This window comes from Bactrocera tryoni, unplaced genomic scaffold (genome assembly GCF_016617805.1).
Source record: "Bactrocera tryoni isolate S06 unplaced genomic scaffold, CSIRO_BtryS06_freeze2 scaffold_517, whole genome shotgun sequence".
Taxonomy (NCBI): Eukaryota; Metazoa; Arthropoda; class Insecta; order Diptera; family Tephritidae; genus Bactrocera; species Bactrocera tryoni.
The window spans coordinates 55,183-71,967 of record NW_024396204.1 but is presented as its reverse complement, the minus strand read 5'-3'; the positions used below and the strand labels follow the sequence as shown (position 1 = coordinate 71,967).

General features: G+C 34.4%; 3 protein-coding genes across 4 annotated transcripts; 2 read left to right on the top strand and 1 right to left on the bottom strand.

Moving 5' to 3' along the window:
• Positions 1-15: 15 nt before the first annotated feature.
• Positions 16-897, bottom strand: LOC120781214 (anaphase-promoting complex subunit 13). Its single transcript, XM_040113337.1, has 3 exons — positions 681-897; positions 178-324; positions 16-115 (listed from the first exon to the last, which is right to left on the bottom strand). The coding sequence occupies exons 1-3, from the start codon at positions 690-692 to the stop codon at positions 32-34; spliced, it is 243 nt and encodes an 80-aa protein (XP_039969271.1). The 5' UTR covers positions 693-897; the 3' UTR covers positions 16-31.
• Positions 898-1,310: 413 nt separating this feature from the next.
• Positions 1,311-5,033, top strand: LOC120781215 (presequence protease, mitochondrial). 2 transcript variants are annotated; one of them, XM_040113339.1, is made up of 4 exons: positions 1,311-1,404; positions 1,484-1,547; positions 1,606-2,206; positions 2,267-5,033. In XM_040113339.1, the coding sequence occupies exons 3-4, from the start codon at positions 1,626-1,628 to the stop codon at positions 4,797-4,799; spliced, it is 3,114 nt and encodes a 1,037-aa protein (XP_039969273.1). In that variant the 5' UTR covers positions 1,311-1,404; positions 1,484-1,547; positions 1,606-1,625; the 3' UTR covers positions 4,800-5,033. The 2 variants fall into 2 exon arrangements, with proteins under 2 accessions (XP_039969273.1, XP_039969272.1); XM_040113338.1 differs by having other exon boundaries at positions 1,312-1,404; positions 1,484-2,206.
• A 2,007-nt stretch (positions 5,034-7,040) lies between these two features.
• On the top strand, positions 7,041-12,736 carry LOC120781217. Its single transcript, XM_040113340.1, has 2 exons — positions 7,041-8,372; positions 11,795-12,736. Exons 1-2 carry the CDS (start codon positions 7,119-7,121, stop codon positions 11,948-11,950), a joined length of 1,410 nt encoding a protein of 469 aa, XP_039969274.1. The 5' UTR covers positions 7,041-7,118; the 3' UTR covers positions 11,951-12,736.
• Positions 12,737-16,785: the final 4,049 nt, after the last annotated feature.

The following is a 16,785-nucleotide window of genomic DNA, read 5'->3' as shown; positions in this document are numbered from 1 at the left end:
TATATTATGGTAAAAATGATTTTTTAATGATTTATATTGAAGAGAGGTTCAATTGATCCCCAAGAGAAGATTCGGGTGCCAATGTGCTCAGGGCCAAATCACTCCATTTTTGTTCCTATTATAAATTTCAAAAATATAAATTGGAATATACTTTTAATTAAAAATGGATTCATTTACCTGTTCGCTAAGTGTTAAATGTGAGTCTCCACCATCAGCTTCTGGATCTGGCAGTTTATCTGCCGGGACAAGGATCTGATCAAAGGGTAAAAGCTCCTCGCGCCACTTATTATCCACAATATCCAATAAACGACCTTCGGCTAGTGGCTGAAATTGTAGGACGAAACAGTACTCTATAATGGAATTTTTCTCGATTCTCTAAATTTGTGCTGTACATGACCTTAAATCCACACGCACATACTATTTTTACTTAAAAAGTAAATATGTCTTTTTATTCCAGCTACATACGTGGTTTGTTTAATTTTATTAAATTACTTAATGTTAGCTGTAGTAGTTTAATAAATGAATCATGCCGCGTAGTTAGCAGATTGTAATGTTTATATATAATTACAAATATATGGGGATATTTCGTACTATTTTGCAAAAACATTCTTAATTTTAAAACTACGTATATATTTAAGGAAATTGTTTGAATATTTGATATTAAACACCTCGGAACAGACCTGACTGTCCATTACTGGATTTCAATATAATTTTTATTGGATTTCACTTATCACTACCGAAATAAGGTCACAAATTGTCAAATTTTATGTTAAAATATATGTAAAGGAGAACTCTAATAATTATGCACAATTTATTGCATTCTTATTCCATCAAAATGTTTAAAAATTACAAATTATTGTGTGATACTTATAGAGTTAAATTAAACAACTTTATATATGTACATATGGTAAAAATATTTTCTTATTGCGTTAAATCGAAGAACGAAGATAATTCCAATCAGCTGTTTTCAAAGTTACCAGACTCATAATCTAAAAAACGCTGTATAAAATATAAGGACTGTTATTTGGCAAAACATTTTTATGTAAACTTAATTCGTACATCGAGCTCTTCTTTTTTCGCTATTGTCGTAATAAAACCAACTTCAAAGAGTTATAAATATTAATATTTATGGACTTCAAATTATATACATAATTCCTCATAAATTTGTTTGGTTTGAAATCAAAGTAAAGTACTACTTTAGTTTCAGCTTAATATAATTTTGGTCACAATGTTCAATCATATGGCATTCGTTTTAGTAATGTCAAAAATTTGTACAATTTAGAGGATTATTTTGTCTCATTCTTTTATTTGTGCTGCTTGTAAAACCTATTACAATAAAAGTAAACTAAAAATATAATTAATTATAAAATATATATTAATTAAAATTTAGTCGAAATTGTAAAGGTAAGTGCAAAATTAAAAATATTTTTAAATCGATATTTATTTACATGCAAAGATAAAATTGCGTAACATCACATTTTAGCAAATTTTTACTACGATTAAGGAATGAACCGGCTGATTTAGCGCAAGAAATCATTTAAAGTTAGGTACTGTTTTAATCAAACGAAGTGAAATATATAGCTTATTAATTGCACCCACAATTAGTGATAAGATATTGAAGAACAATGTTGGCACTTATCAGGGGGACGGGTTCCGTTGCTCCAGTTATGAAGCGTGCAGCTTTATTTTATACGGACACTAGAAAAATCGGAAAAATTGTTAATAATAATCAAATTGTCTACGGTGTCCCAAACAAGATATTATATCGTAACAAAGTGATGGCCGCACCTCATATTATACAGCAGCAAGAGCACAAATTCAGTGAAGGCAAAGAATACAATGGGTTTAAATGTATTAGAGTGGAATCTGTACCAGACTTTGGTATAATGTCCTATACATTTCATCATGTTAGATGTGGTACAGAACTGTGGTACTTGGATCGCAAGGATTCAAACAATGTATTTTCTATAAATTTTCGAACAACACCATTCGATTCAACTGGTTTACCACATATCCTTGAACATAGTGTATTATGTGGTTCGAAAAAATACCCTGTGCGGGATCCATTTTTTAAAATGCTGAATCGATCAGTCGCTACTTTCATGAACGCTATGACGGGTCCGGACTATACAATGTATCCTTTCTCCACCATGAATGAAATAGACTTTAGAAATTTGCAGAGAATTTATTTGGATGCAGTATTCAGGTGAGCTGTTGTGGATTACATACTTTAAAAATTTGATAACCGGCTTACTCTAATTTTTAGACCGAATTTGGCGTATTTGGACTTCCTGCAGGAAGGTTGGCGATTAGAGCATTCGAATGTGCATGACAAGTCTTCTGAATATATATTAAAAGGAGTAGTTTATAATGAGATGAAAGGTGCTTTCTCAGAGAATAGTTCAGTATTCTCCCAAAATCTACTTAATAATCTAGTACCAGACCATACATACGGCTTTGTATCGGGAGGTAATCCACTGGAAATACCAAAATTATCACACAAAAATTTGGTAGATTTCCATTCGAAATATTATCATCCAAGCAACGCTCGTATTTACACTTACGGCAATTTCAATTTACTTAAAACCCTTGAATATGTAAGTAGTGAATATTTAAGTGATTGTAATGGTATAGATAACTCGTATAGCCGAATACCAAGCCAAACTCGTTGGGATAAGCCACGTAATGTACACATATCCAGTCGTTTTGATAATATGGGTGCACCATTCGAGAGACAAAATCAAATAGCTATAGCTTTGCTAATGTCAGACGTAACTGACAATCAAGAGACTTTTGTGCTGCATGTGCTTTCAGAATTGTTAATACGAGGACCGAATTCATCGTTCTATAAAAGTCTTATTGAACCTAACTTCTCTGGCGGTTATAATCAGGCAACTGGCTACGATCCACAAATAAAAGACACTTTTTTCTGCGTTGGATTACAGGATTTACGTGTTGAAGATTTCGGACGCGTACAGGAAATCTTTGACAAAACCATAAAAAAAGTAATTGCTGAAGGATTTGATCGTGGCCACGTAGAAAGTGTTCTTCATAATATTGAGCTACTACTGAAACACCAAAGTCCACAATTTGGTATGGGCTTGCTATTTAACTCCACACCATTGTGGAATCATGATGGCGACGTTGTTTCCAGCTTACGGGTAACGAATATGATAGCTAATTTTCGCCATAATTTGGGTAAAGATCCGAAATATTTGCAACATAAAGTGGAACAATACTTTGCAACCAATACACATCGTCTAACATTAACTATGTCCCCAGACGATCATTATGAAGATAATTTTAGAACTGCTGAACTAGATATTTTAAAACAAAAAATAATGTCTCTTGATGATATAAAACGTGAAGAAATTTATAAAAATGGCATTAAATTGGAACAAGCCCAAAAGACCCCACCTAATTTAGATTTATTGCCATGCCTAAACTTGACCGACGTTCAAGAAATGCCAAAAATGCCAGCTACTAATGTTGTGCGTATTGGTAACGTACCAACTCAGATATGTCATGTTCATACCAATGATGTTTCATATTTAAAATTGCATTTTAACGGTAATAACCTAAATCATGACGAAGTTATGCTATTACCCCTTTTCTGCAATGTCATAAACGACATGGGGACCAGCAATTATGATTTTAGAGAATTTGATAAGCTGGTTTTATCAAAAACTGCTGGTATTGATTTTAAATTGCATTTCGCAGAAAATATTTACGATAGCAAATCATACTATTTGGGTGTTTATATGACGACACATGCGTTGGACAAGAATGCAAGCGACATGTTTTTATTGTGCACAGAATTACTAACGAAATTTAAATTAGAGGACATTGATCGTTTAAGTATGCTAATTGATAACTATGTGTCCAATATCTCGGTGGGAATCGCTAGCTCAGGCCATTTATATGCAATGCAGAGCTGTGCGGGCTTGGTAACAAGTGCTGCGAAATTAAAATCTCTTCTTTCAGGTGTAGAACACATTGAATTTATGAAAAATTATGTAAAAGAAAACAAAATTGAAGATATTAGAGAAAAGCTTTATATTTTGGGCCAAAAACTTTTATTGAAAAACAATATGCGTTGTGCTTTGAATACTTCTGAAGACTTCTATTCAAACCTTATTAAGCACTATGAACAATTTCTGGATAGTATGCCAATTGGTTCAGAAGCAAATAAAAACTGTGATCACATTATCAATCTGCTCGAGCCTAGTCAACAGCATTTTGTTATGAACATCCCAGTCAACTATTGTGCCAAGGCATTCTTCACCGTGCCATATACTCATCGTGATCATCCTACACTACGTGTGCTAGCCAAATTAATTTCCGCTAAATATTTGTTGCCAGTAGTGCGAGAACAAAATGGAGCATATGGTGCGGGTGCGAAAATCGGATCTGATGGCATTTTTTGTTTTTTCAGCTACCGGGATCCAAATTCAACTAAAACATTAAAAGCATTTAATGATACATACCAATGGTTGGAGCAAAACAATTTAGAGTTAACTGAGCAAGCTTTATTCGAAGCGAAATTAGGTGTACTGCAGCAATTGGATGCACCGATTGCCCCGGGGAATGTTGGTATTGATTTCTTTTTATATGGCGTTTCCCAAGAGATGTTTGCTAAATACCGCGCTCGCATTCTCTCCACATCCGTAGATGAGCTGAAAGCTGTCGTTACGCGTTATTTTAAATATGAACCTGCACATTTCGGTAATTGTCTGCTTGGACCTGAAAATAAGAATTTGGAGGAGGAGACGAACTTGAAGTGGAAAGTTATTTCTTAAAGAAACATTAATAATTAACTATATCAACTTTTGAATTAAAGAACGTATGTGTAAATTAATTGACGACATAAGTAATTGTATTAAATTATAATAAGTGTCTCTTCATTTTTGTAACCTCCTTTTTGATGCCACTATATACATATTTAGTCATTTGAATAATATGTTTGGTTTTAAGTTTGGTTTAGACGATGTGTGTATGTGAATGATAATAAAATATATAAAATTTTATTTTAATATTGTTGTTTTAATAAATTTCTTCTTATTGAACTAACTTGCCAACATTAGCATATCAAGCTTTGTTTTGCAATATATGGTAGTTTAACTCTGAGTGATCCTCTGTATTGAAATATAAATAGTAGACATACCGATTGTATTTGTGTCTACTTACCATATTATACTGTTGCAAAACGTTGCTACAGAGTATAATTTTAAATTAAATTAATACTCACCGATCCAAGCGTATCGGATAAAAGCTGGATAAAATCCGGGTCAATTCCGGTCATAGTGGGAATTCTTACAGAGTATAATAGCTTTGTTCACCTAACTGTTGTTTTTTATCATCTAAAACTAATCGAGTTAGATGTAGGGTTATACATATTGTTATATAAGATTAGGAAGAAGAGACGAGTTCAAATCTACTAGGCGTACTCGGACCATGACCACGCTTACAAAACAGTACTAAGCGAAAACTTATAAAGTGTCATAACTAAGTACCTAATTCAGCTAATAAACTGTAATTAGGCCCAGGGCATCGCATTACAAGGGACATCTGTGGGCTGATATTTTGAAATAGTGGGCGTAGATCCGCCCTCTAATTGGTTTAATGTAAATCTCTTCTAAACCACTTAAGCTACAAAAAATCTAATTCTCTCAGGACAATGGTATTTTGTGTGTCAAAAATTGGTTGAATCGGGTCAATACTCACCTCAGTTGATGCCTAATACAACGGTTTTTGAACTGCTTGGTGACTTTATACCGCATATATCGGCCAACATTTGGGCTATCTCTATGAAAATTAGAGAGCTGATAACGGTGTTTCTTAAAATAGATAAAAACTTGATCTATTCCCCGTGTAACAAACATATATCATCCGGCTGACTTTACTCCATATGATTAATGATAGTAAGTGAGGTACCTTAATGAATGTCTGGTAACATTTCATTAGTATGTGGCATTTATTAGTATATAGTATTGACATAAATAGATAAAATCGGGTCGATACTACATATGAATAATGATTTTCGTTTTTCTAACAAACCTTATGTCGAGTGTGTATATAATTGCTTGAATTCCAATCCTCTGGCACCTTAAGGTCCCTGGCTCTCATTCTTGCAAGTTGCAAGAGTATAAACTGTTCGGTTGGACCCGAACTTAGCCCTTCCTTTCTCTCTTAAATATACGTAAGTGGTCTGATGCAAAAATTAATGTAATTCGTCAAGGTATGCTTGATACGAAAATTTGACTGGAATGTCCAGTACTATATTGAAATGAGGGTAATAAGAAAAATTTAACTTCTTGCACCGCTAATAAAATATAATAGAAATATTATAGGGTTAGAAATTTTTGATTTACACTCAGTCCTTTTTTCTACGCGATTTTTGGTTCTGCCCCTAATCGCGTAAAAATGGTTAGTTTTCCAATATTAACTGACGAATTGGATCCGAATATAAAAAATATCGCGTATAACAAAATACACGCGCAAAAAAATATTCAAAAACAATACAGTAAGTTTCAAATTTCAGACTTATGATTTATTCATTCATAACAAAATAAAAAATACAAAACAAAAACCATATATGTATAAAAGAGAAGAAAATAGAAAATAGGTAGATTTATTGAAAAAACCGTTGAATGCTGTTTAATCACTGTCATTATACGTAGTTTAAATTATTCTTAGCCACTTATTTTGATGGCCGGCACTGATATCACTAGAATTTGTATCAGAGTCAATAGTAAGAACTATGGATTGATGTTCTGATTGACTTAGCATCTCCGACTGAACTTGCACCATAAATTCAGTTAATTTTGTTTGAATGCTTCTTTTTGGACCCAATAAATTCCGATGTAGTTCTTTATATCTAAACATGCAGAGACTCAATTATTTTTGAAAAATTCGTGCACGTTCGGCATCAGTATCATTTGCTACAAAATAATTTTTCAATTCGTAAAAAAAGGAATTTGCGCCTCAAAAATAACCGCGTTAAACTGAAATAGCGTAAAAAGAGGTCGCGTAAAAAAAGGACTGAGTGTACACCTAATATCAAAAACTTATTTAAATATTAATCAGCAACATAAATTTAGTATATTTTTCAGTTAATTATGGCCCTGCCTGAAGGATTTCACTCTTCTCTGGACTATTTTAGAGCTACCGTTGCCTTTCTCTGTGATCATTCTTGGATATATATAACTCCCAACACTCGATTCATAAAAGCCGGATTGTTGGAAAAGATTCCATCAGACTATATAAACTATTTTTTGCAATTAAGAAACTCTGAATTAAATATATTTCCATTTTTGCATGAATGTGAGGACTTTAACCTTGGTATTGATTCTATTGTTTTGAAAACATTTCGCTCGGTACTACGCGGCCTTATACCAAAAGAAGTACACGATACGAAAGAAATATCAAATAAACTAGAAGGGTTTCCAAAATGTCGACTTAGGAAGATGAGTGTAAAAAAACAACACGAAATTATTCAGTTGACTAAAGCTATACAGACTCATTGTAATGATGTACACTTACTAATTGATTTTGGAGCTGGTTTGGGTTACCTTAGTGAGGCGTTGTGCAGCATTAACAAAACTTGGCGGATTCTGGGCATAGAAGCAGATATGTGTCGAGTAATGAGTGCACGTAAACGTCTGCGACAACAGATACCTGAAATGAGTGAACGTGTCACTTATGTTGAGCAATTTATTGAACCGACTGCAGGCAATGCGATTAAATATCATATTTTGAGAAGTGGGTTGACTGGTCTGAATAAATGGGCTATTATAGGCTTACATGCTTGTGCTGATCTATCGGTTACATCTATAAAATTATTTTTTGAAATGGCAGAAGTTAAACATTTGGTTATCATGCCATGTTGTTATCACAGGCTGAACGAAACTACCAGTGGCCACTTTTTAAATTTTCCTTTGAGTGCTGCATTAAAGTCTGTGGTCACTGAAGGGGATATAAATGTGCTGAGCTACTTCAACCGTCCTTTTCTGCGCCTAGCTTGCCAAGAGACCAATTCTCGTTGGCGACATTGTTCAGAGGAGGAGCACGTTGCACACGGAGGGCAGATGTTCTGGCGTGCCGTAGCCGATGCCATCATTAACGATGAAACGGAAGTAATCGCAACTATACCAAGAAGCCAACGACCTAATAATGATTGGAGTGAAATGAGAAGTTTTTCAACTTTTCGACAGATGTATAAAGTAAGATCAAAGACAGCGGATGCACAGTTTTTGGTGGCAGACATGTGGAATAATGAGCACGAAGATAAATTTAAAAAAGTCGTTGAAAAATATGCTGAAGTTGGTCCCAAATTGGCAGAAGCATTGACTTGTTTGCAAACAACAATACAGGTCAGTGACACTATTATATCTGTGCTATCCTTGTAAGATATAAATTTAGATTATATTACTGCCCACACCTTAAGTTAAGAAGTAAGCTTAATAGAACAATAGACGGTGAAACTAATATCAGTGATTGTATTCATTTATCCTTTATGGTAAAAATATCATTTATTGGAAAAATTTAAGCCAGTTGGACAATTCTAAATGTTAGTTTGTATTTTTGAATCCCATGGAATGCAAATTGTCTCAAAAATTCAAACATTCAACAAAGAACTGTAAAAAATGTCCACTTGTAATTCCTTAGCTTATTCCTAGAGGGAACGCCCAATACAGGTCCTCATCCACCACTTTTAAGCCATTGTAGTTTTTGAAATAATGTAATACTTAATATATATACTCTTGTAACCGTTGCTACGTAGTGTAATAGTTCTGTTCACCTAACGGTTGTATGTATCACCTTATACTAGTATACATATATAAATGATCAGGATGACAAGAAAAGTTGAAATCCGGGTAACTGTCTATCTGTCCGTCCGTCTGTCCGTTCGCGCAAGCTTTAACTTTAGTAAAAATTGAGATATCTTGATGAAACTCGGTATGCGGGTTTCTTACAAAAAACAATTACGACGTAGTAGATGGGCATAATCGAACCATTGCCACGCGCACAAAACCTCATTAGACGAAACCCTATAAGATGCCATAACTAAATTAAGGTATACGTATAAAACTGTAATTTGGCACAGGGGATCGCAGTAGCAAGAGGGCAAACAATTTTGAAAAAGTGAGCGTGGCCCCGGCCTCTAATAAGTTTAATGCACATATCTCGTTAGCCACAAAAGCTACAACAACATCGACAGTGTGAAAATGGATGAAATCGCAAGATAACTCCGCTCACTCCCTATATAACGGTACTGTTCAAAATTACTAAAAGATCAATAAATCAACAACTAATACTCCTGCGACATCAAATTTTACCTCCGAGATGGTATGAGAAGGCTTTATGGGAAAATTGGACCATGGGTGTGGCTCCGCTCACTTTTTGGTAAAATCCCATATCTCCAGACCCGGTCAACCGAATTCGACTAAGTATAGTACGTAGCGTTCTTCCTAAACTCTTATGTCACAATGTGAAAATTGGCGAAATTGACTTTTGATCGAATATATCGGCCAATATGTGAGATATATAATTGAAATTCAGGTGTAATCCTTCTCTGGCAATATGTCCGTATAGCAAAAATGGGTTGAATCGGCAAATACTTCCCATGGGCCCCATACATCTAATATAAAGATTTTTGAACTTCCGGGTGGCTTTGTACTTCATAACAGTGCAAAAACTTGATCTTGCTCCTATATAATTTGTTCTTTAGTATGTGACATTGGGAAAAAAGATAAAATCGGCTCGATACTACCCCAACTCCCATGTACTACATATAATGATTTTTACTTATCTAACAAAGTTCATGCCTAATATGTCGGTCAGTTTATGTGCAATATACAAGCTGCGTTCCAAAGTAAACAGGACTTAAAAAAAGAGAACAAATGGTTTTTTCGGCAAAATTAATTTATTTTATTCAAAATAGTCTCCTTCTGTTTCAATACAGCTTTTTGCACGGCCCAAAAACATGTCAAACGAGTGTTTTAGCTCGTTGGCCGGTATGACCGCCAGTATGCCGGTGCAAGCCTTTTGAATGGCCTCTATGTCTGCATAACGCTTTCCTTTCATGGCCAAATGCATTTTTCCGAAAAGGGAGAAGTCGTAAGATGCCATATCAGGTGAATACGGAGAGTGGTTATTAGTATGAATATGATTTTTGGTCAAATAGTCTTCCTTCGAATGTTCGATTTTGAGCAATTTTTGGTCGTCAGTCAATATGTGCCGAACAAACCGTGCACACACCTTTCGTAAGCCCAAATGTTCGGTGAAAATGCTATAAATCGATGTTTTGGAGATGTTCAATTCCATTTCCATGATTTTCAATGATGATTTCGGCTGATTTTTGATGAATTCACGCACAGTTTCGATGGAATTTCCGGTGATCACGGATTTTGATTGGCCCACATGTTGATCGTCATTTTTGTCCTCACGACCACTTTGAAAACATAGAAACCACTAGAGCACTCTGCTACGAGATAGGCAATCATCGCCATAAACTTGTTTCATCAATTGAAACGTTTCGGTAAAAGTTTTACCAATTTTAAAACAAAATTTAATGTTGGCTCTTTGTTCGAAGCTCATTTTCGCACCGATAACAAAAACATACTAACACTTAAAACGCAATAACTTCACTTCCAATCGATGAAATGTCATGAGATATTCAAAAAGTCCTGTTTACTTTGGAACGCACCTTGTATATCTATATACAGGATTTGTCCGGAAAGTAATAGGACTGAGTCGATTTAAAAAGAGTTATTGAACCAATCGTTAAAATTCGGGGGGGGGGCACTTCTGGGCTGAAGGGCGGCTGGGATGTCTTATCGGCCCGATTGACCCTTCGTTTGAGTCTCTTGAGGACTTTCACATAAAACTAAGCGTTGACGGTTTGTCCTTTGATGTCAAAAAAGACAATGAGCATCGTTTTCACTTTGGTTTTACTAATTCATCAGCGACCTCTTCCCGGCCTTCCAAAAAGACCTGGTGCTACCGAAACACATCACTTCTTGCTAAAGCAACATCTGGGTAAGCCTGCTTGATCATATCAAACGTCTCTGTCGCCGATTTATACAGTTTCACACAGAATTTAATCGCGTACCTGTGCTCTAACGAACGCTGCATTTTCGGCATGCACCACTCACAGAAAAACATCGCGTGAAAATGTTTGTATTGACTCACCAGGTGCTCGGAGACAACTGACCAGCCGATCGTTTGTTAGCTTGGTCCGCCCTCCACCGAATACAATCGGTTCCTGGCTTTGATTCTTGCAAGTTGCAAAAGTATTAAATGTTTAGTTGCACGCGAACTTAGCCCTTCTTTACTGTTTTTTTTTTTTTTTAATTTGTCTCTAGCAGTCAACACGAGCCTTTTCTGAGCGACAAATTGTATCGTTTTGTAATTTAGTTTCCCAGAGTGCAATACACCACGAGTACCGAGTTTTAAACGTGGCCAAACCCAAAAAATTATCCAGTCACTTAAATTTCGTTATATAGAGTTTTCTCTATACCATAACTTAATTTTTGTCCAAGTTATCTCATGGAAAGACAGTTTTGACAGAGAAAATGTTGTGTCTTTACTAGGAATTATTATTAAAACGAATGCACGTATGTATATAGAATCTGCATTCACGTTAGAGTTAAGACTAACTAATTAAAAATTAATTTTTATTATGCGTCTAAACATACAATTATATTTGTTCCAAATATTTGTCTATATATAAATATTTACATGCATAAAAATATATATATAAAAACGAATAATTCATTTATTTTCTTCCTAGAAACTTTGCGAGAATATTGTTCTTTATGATCGAGTATGTTACATGAACGAATACGCAGAGACACAGGCAAATTTAAAAATAAAGGTAAAATATCATAAAATTTTAGATGAGAAGTTATCACCCCGTTGCTTTGCCTTAATCGCGGAGAAATTGTAGACTAAAGGCTGTTGAAATATCACTTTAGTTTTTTTTAATGTATTAATAATATATAGAAAATTAAGAATTAGAAAATAAAAAATACATTGAAGTTTCAGTAAGGCAAGTTAATGTGCAAATACATATGTATGTATGTTTAAAGAATATGCCATTCGCCTGCTTTCCTCTTCCAGACGTACATATCTTAATAGACACTTAATACAATTAACCTAACTTTTAAAGCTGATTAAATAAAAGCACTCAATTACATGTAACGGTAATGAGTATGTACGCTTCTTTATAAAACTACTACTATTAATACTCTGACTTAACTAATAATTAATTTCAGAATAAGAGACAAAGTTCATTACCTTAAAGACATTACGAATACAATATATACATTACGAAACAATACACAGTTTAATGAACAAATATGTATTTCCATAACATATTCATAGATAAAAATGTGCACACATCTTAATATATAGCATATCATAATATCCTTATAAGATTAAGATGTCAAAGCATTTTTTGGCATTAACCGTATATGAAAATAGCTACGCATATATTATACAAGAAATAAATACCACCTATACTAGCATCACGAACTGCTATTAACGACCACGAAATTTCTAAACTTTGGTATAAATTAATTATATAATTATGTTTAGCCACAATGCAGGAAATTTTAAATTCGGCTGAGACACGGTTGCGTACATCCGCCTATTCTTATATACGTTGGTTTTTATAAATATGTATAGTATATGCTGCTCTTATATATGTATGTATCCCCATTATACTTAAATATTACACATGTATTACCTTTATATTGCATACATATGTGCATATGTATGTATATGTTTTCATACAAAGTAATAAATAAGACTAAGTGCATTATGAATTTATAAAAGTGTTGGTATTTTTTTATTATTCACAAGGTGAGTTCAAAAAGTTATTCAAGGGACTAGAATGGTGTCATGTGTAGAAGTTTTCGCAAGTGAGGAAAATTTTCTGATTGTCATTCACTTGGGAGTGGCCAGAAACGATTCTTTTACATATGGCTCAATCAGCTCATGACTTCCGGTCCTAGACCAAGTATCCTGTTGGTAGCCAAAGAACATCCAGAAAGAAGCCCTCCAATGAAAAGGAACAAACATCCTCGGATGAGGGACCCCCCTTTTGATGATGACTATGGCAAATGCATTAAGGATAACGATTTAAGGACATGTACCTGGAATATCCAGTCCCTTAATTGGTAAGGTTGGATTGAAGGCTGGAATCACCGCTGTCCACGAAATGCGATGGACGGGACAAGGGCTGCGATGTCCTTATAGCATTTGCTACAGTGGCCATATTAAGGAGCGCAAATTTGGGGTGGGATTCATAGTGGGAGAGAGGCTCCGTCGCCGAATACTGTCATTCATCCCGGTGGATGAACGTCTAGCCATAATCCGCATCAAAGCGAAGTTCTTCCACATATCGCTGATTTGCGCTCACGCCCCGACGGAGGAGAAGAATGATGTGACCAAAGATGCCTTCTATGAGCGTTTTGATGCCAGCTATGAGAGCTGCCCCGCCACGATGTCAAAATCGTGCATGGGGACTTAACCGCCAGAAGGTATCTTTGGCACAACGATGGGTAAATTCCGCCTCTACGAGAAAACATCCCCAAATGGGTTGAAGCTGATCGACTTCGCCGGGGCCCGAAATATGGTTATCTGTAGTACCAGACTCCAGCATAGAAAAACCAAGCTCCTAGTGTTTTAGATGTAGTCAGAAGTCCTAGCATCGACTCGGACCACTTCTTGTTGCGACCAAAATACAAAACCGCCAATGCGCACCAAAAAAAGCACGTCAACAAACAGTAAAAGTATAACGCCAGGAGAAGGCGAACCTGACTCCCGAATCAATGACGATGGAGCAGACGCTCCATTGCCCGACCATGAAGAAGACCGAATAGCAATTACCCGCCTTCATAAGTCACTCATTATTCCCGTCCTGCTATATGGTGCAGAGGCATGGACGATGACAACATCTGATGAGTCGCCGTTACGAGTTTTGGAGGGAAAGGTTCTGCGGAAGATTTATGGTCCTTTGCGCATTGCCCACGGCGAACCCCGCATTCGATGGAACGATGAACTGTATGAGATATACGACGACATTGACATAGCGAATTAAGCTACGCTGGCTAGGTAATGTCGTCCGAATGGACGAAAACACCCCAGCTCTGAAAGTATTCGACGCAGTTCCCGCCGGTGGAAACAAAAGAATAGGAAGCCCTCCACTCCGTTGGAAAGAGCAGGTGGAGAAGGACCTGCTTCGCTTGCAATATCCAATTGGCGCCACATAGCAAAAAGGCGAAACGACTGGCGCGCAGTTGTTAACTAGTCTACGCTAGTAAAGAAGAAGAAGATACATGTCTTCAAGAAATTAAATTTTTATATTTATACTCCGTCAAGATTATATGTTCACAGTGTCAACCATAAAGAATTCAACGTTTGCTTGCAAGGGATAAAAAGGTCAGAGGTTTGACGAAGTTTTATTAATTTTTCTCTACATAAATAATGTTTATAAATGATTACAGAAACTCATGGCTACGCTAAGTAATGAGTTCCAGTTGTTACTTATTTTAAGACGATATTGGATCGAAAAATATGTAAGTGAAGCCTGTTGGAAAATTAGTGATGTTAATAAGGCTCTCAACATTCCTCAAGGATATACTTATAAAATTTGATATTCTAGTAATGCTTTAAATAATAATTCATGCGCAATTGCGTAAAAATATGTCATCAAATCAACAGATTTATCTTGCAAAAACTTGATTCTGATCGCTCAGTTTGTATGGCAGCTATATGCTATAGTCGTCCGATCAAAAAAAATTATGGAAAGATATCTTATCAGATAAAAAAGTTTCCATAAAGGAAAAACTTGATTCTGATCGCTCAGTTTGTATGGCAGCTATACATATGGAAAAATATCTTATCAGATAAAAAAGTTTCCATAAAGGAAAAACTTGATTCTGATCGCTCAGTTTATATGGCAGCTATATGCTATAGTCGTCCGATCTAAAAAAAAATTATGGAATTCAGGGGACAACTTTTCCTGATAATAATGTACTCTCGTGCCAAATATGGATAAAATGTGTTCAGCATTTCCCCCAATCACATAATATAAGAATTATCAAACTTAAGGTTGGTTTTATACCGCATATATCGTATAAGACATCTTAACAAAACTAAGTGAACTTATACAATAGTTTGCACATTGCGAGAAAATAAAATGTTCGGTTACACTGGAGCTTAGTTTCTTCTAACTTGATTACTAATTACATGACTAATAGCCGAGACACACATGTAGTAACAATACCATAGTAAAGGTATCATGGTATTCTGTTTACTACGTTGGTGACACACACGGCAATGTAGTAAACTGAAATACTACCTTTGTTTCATAGGCATTAAATATTTCAAAAAAATTGTAAACAATAAATATGTAGATGTGTGTTATGGAGAAAATAAGTATAATTATTTCAAATACTGTAAAGTTAATCTATTTTCATCGCAAAAAAGCGATTTGGTTAGTCTCTCTAGAATCCTCACATAAAATGAGACATTGTCTGCTTTTCCGGAAGAAAAATTGTGAAAAATATTTTTTTTTCTATTTCAATAATTAATTTTTTAAGTCATTTTGACAGAATATTTCGAAGAGCTTTTGTGTAAAAGCTTTTAACAAAGTTTGTTACCTGTTTTTTAGCTGTGTTTATACAAATACCACAATGAAACATCATAGTATTGTTACCAGCAAAATACTACATTGCTCATATAGTATTTTGCTGGTTTTTGGTGACACACATATGGTATTTGTACCATATATGGTATTGTTACTATATGTCTGTCTCCGTTATAACTGATGTCTTTGTTGTAACTATTATCGTTATTGCAAATAAAAGTTGTTATTCTTATATGTTACTATTATAACCAGGCATGGCACCCCTTGGATAAACATGTAATATTTCCTTGTAATAAAAACAAAATATGTAGTTGCTAATAGAACATTAATTGTTTATATGTATAATTATGTATATGCTTTATTAAATATTTGTAGTATAAGATAACATACATATATTGTTCGCACAAAGGTATTTATATTTGTATGATTGTAAAAAGCATGATTATTTTTACCCAAATAGAAATTAAAATCACAATTATAATAATACTAGTCACTTAAAAATAAACAGTACTTTTATCACAATTAAATTGAATCCGTAAAATGGCTATCATTTTGTCAACGTTGTTGAAAGAAAATGTCAAATATATTTCTATGAAGTACATATGGTATGTACATAGGTACATAGAACATATCGTACACACATACATAGATGTCACTGAAATTAAATGGATGTATGCTCCGTTTATTTATTTTAGATATTTAGATAGATTAATAATTATTGACTAGTTTTTATGTTTTTACAATATTATTTACAATTATGTTACATATGGCTTTTATAACTTTTGCTCTTGAAAAAAAAATTATATATTTTAGACATATCGTTCGAAGTGTGTCTAAGTTGGTGATTTCGTGACTATTAAAATTTATCCAGCCCTTTTCAAAATTTTAATTTCACTTTTTATGTAAGCAAGTGCCAATCTCATAGTGATTTTTAGTGTGCTTAATTGTTACATATAAAATCTGTGGTGGAAAGACAAATATTAATTTAGTAAATGTAAACATATGCAAGTGAGTACGTAATTTATTTAAACTCATTTCTACACTCGAAATTACATATGTATATGTATATTATAGGTAATGTTGTTAAGTTCTAAATTGAAATAATCGGAATATTTCTTTAGAATATT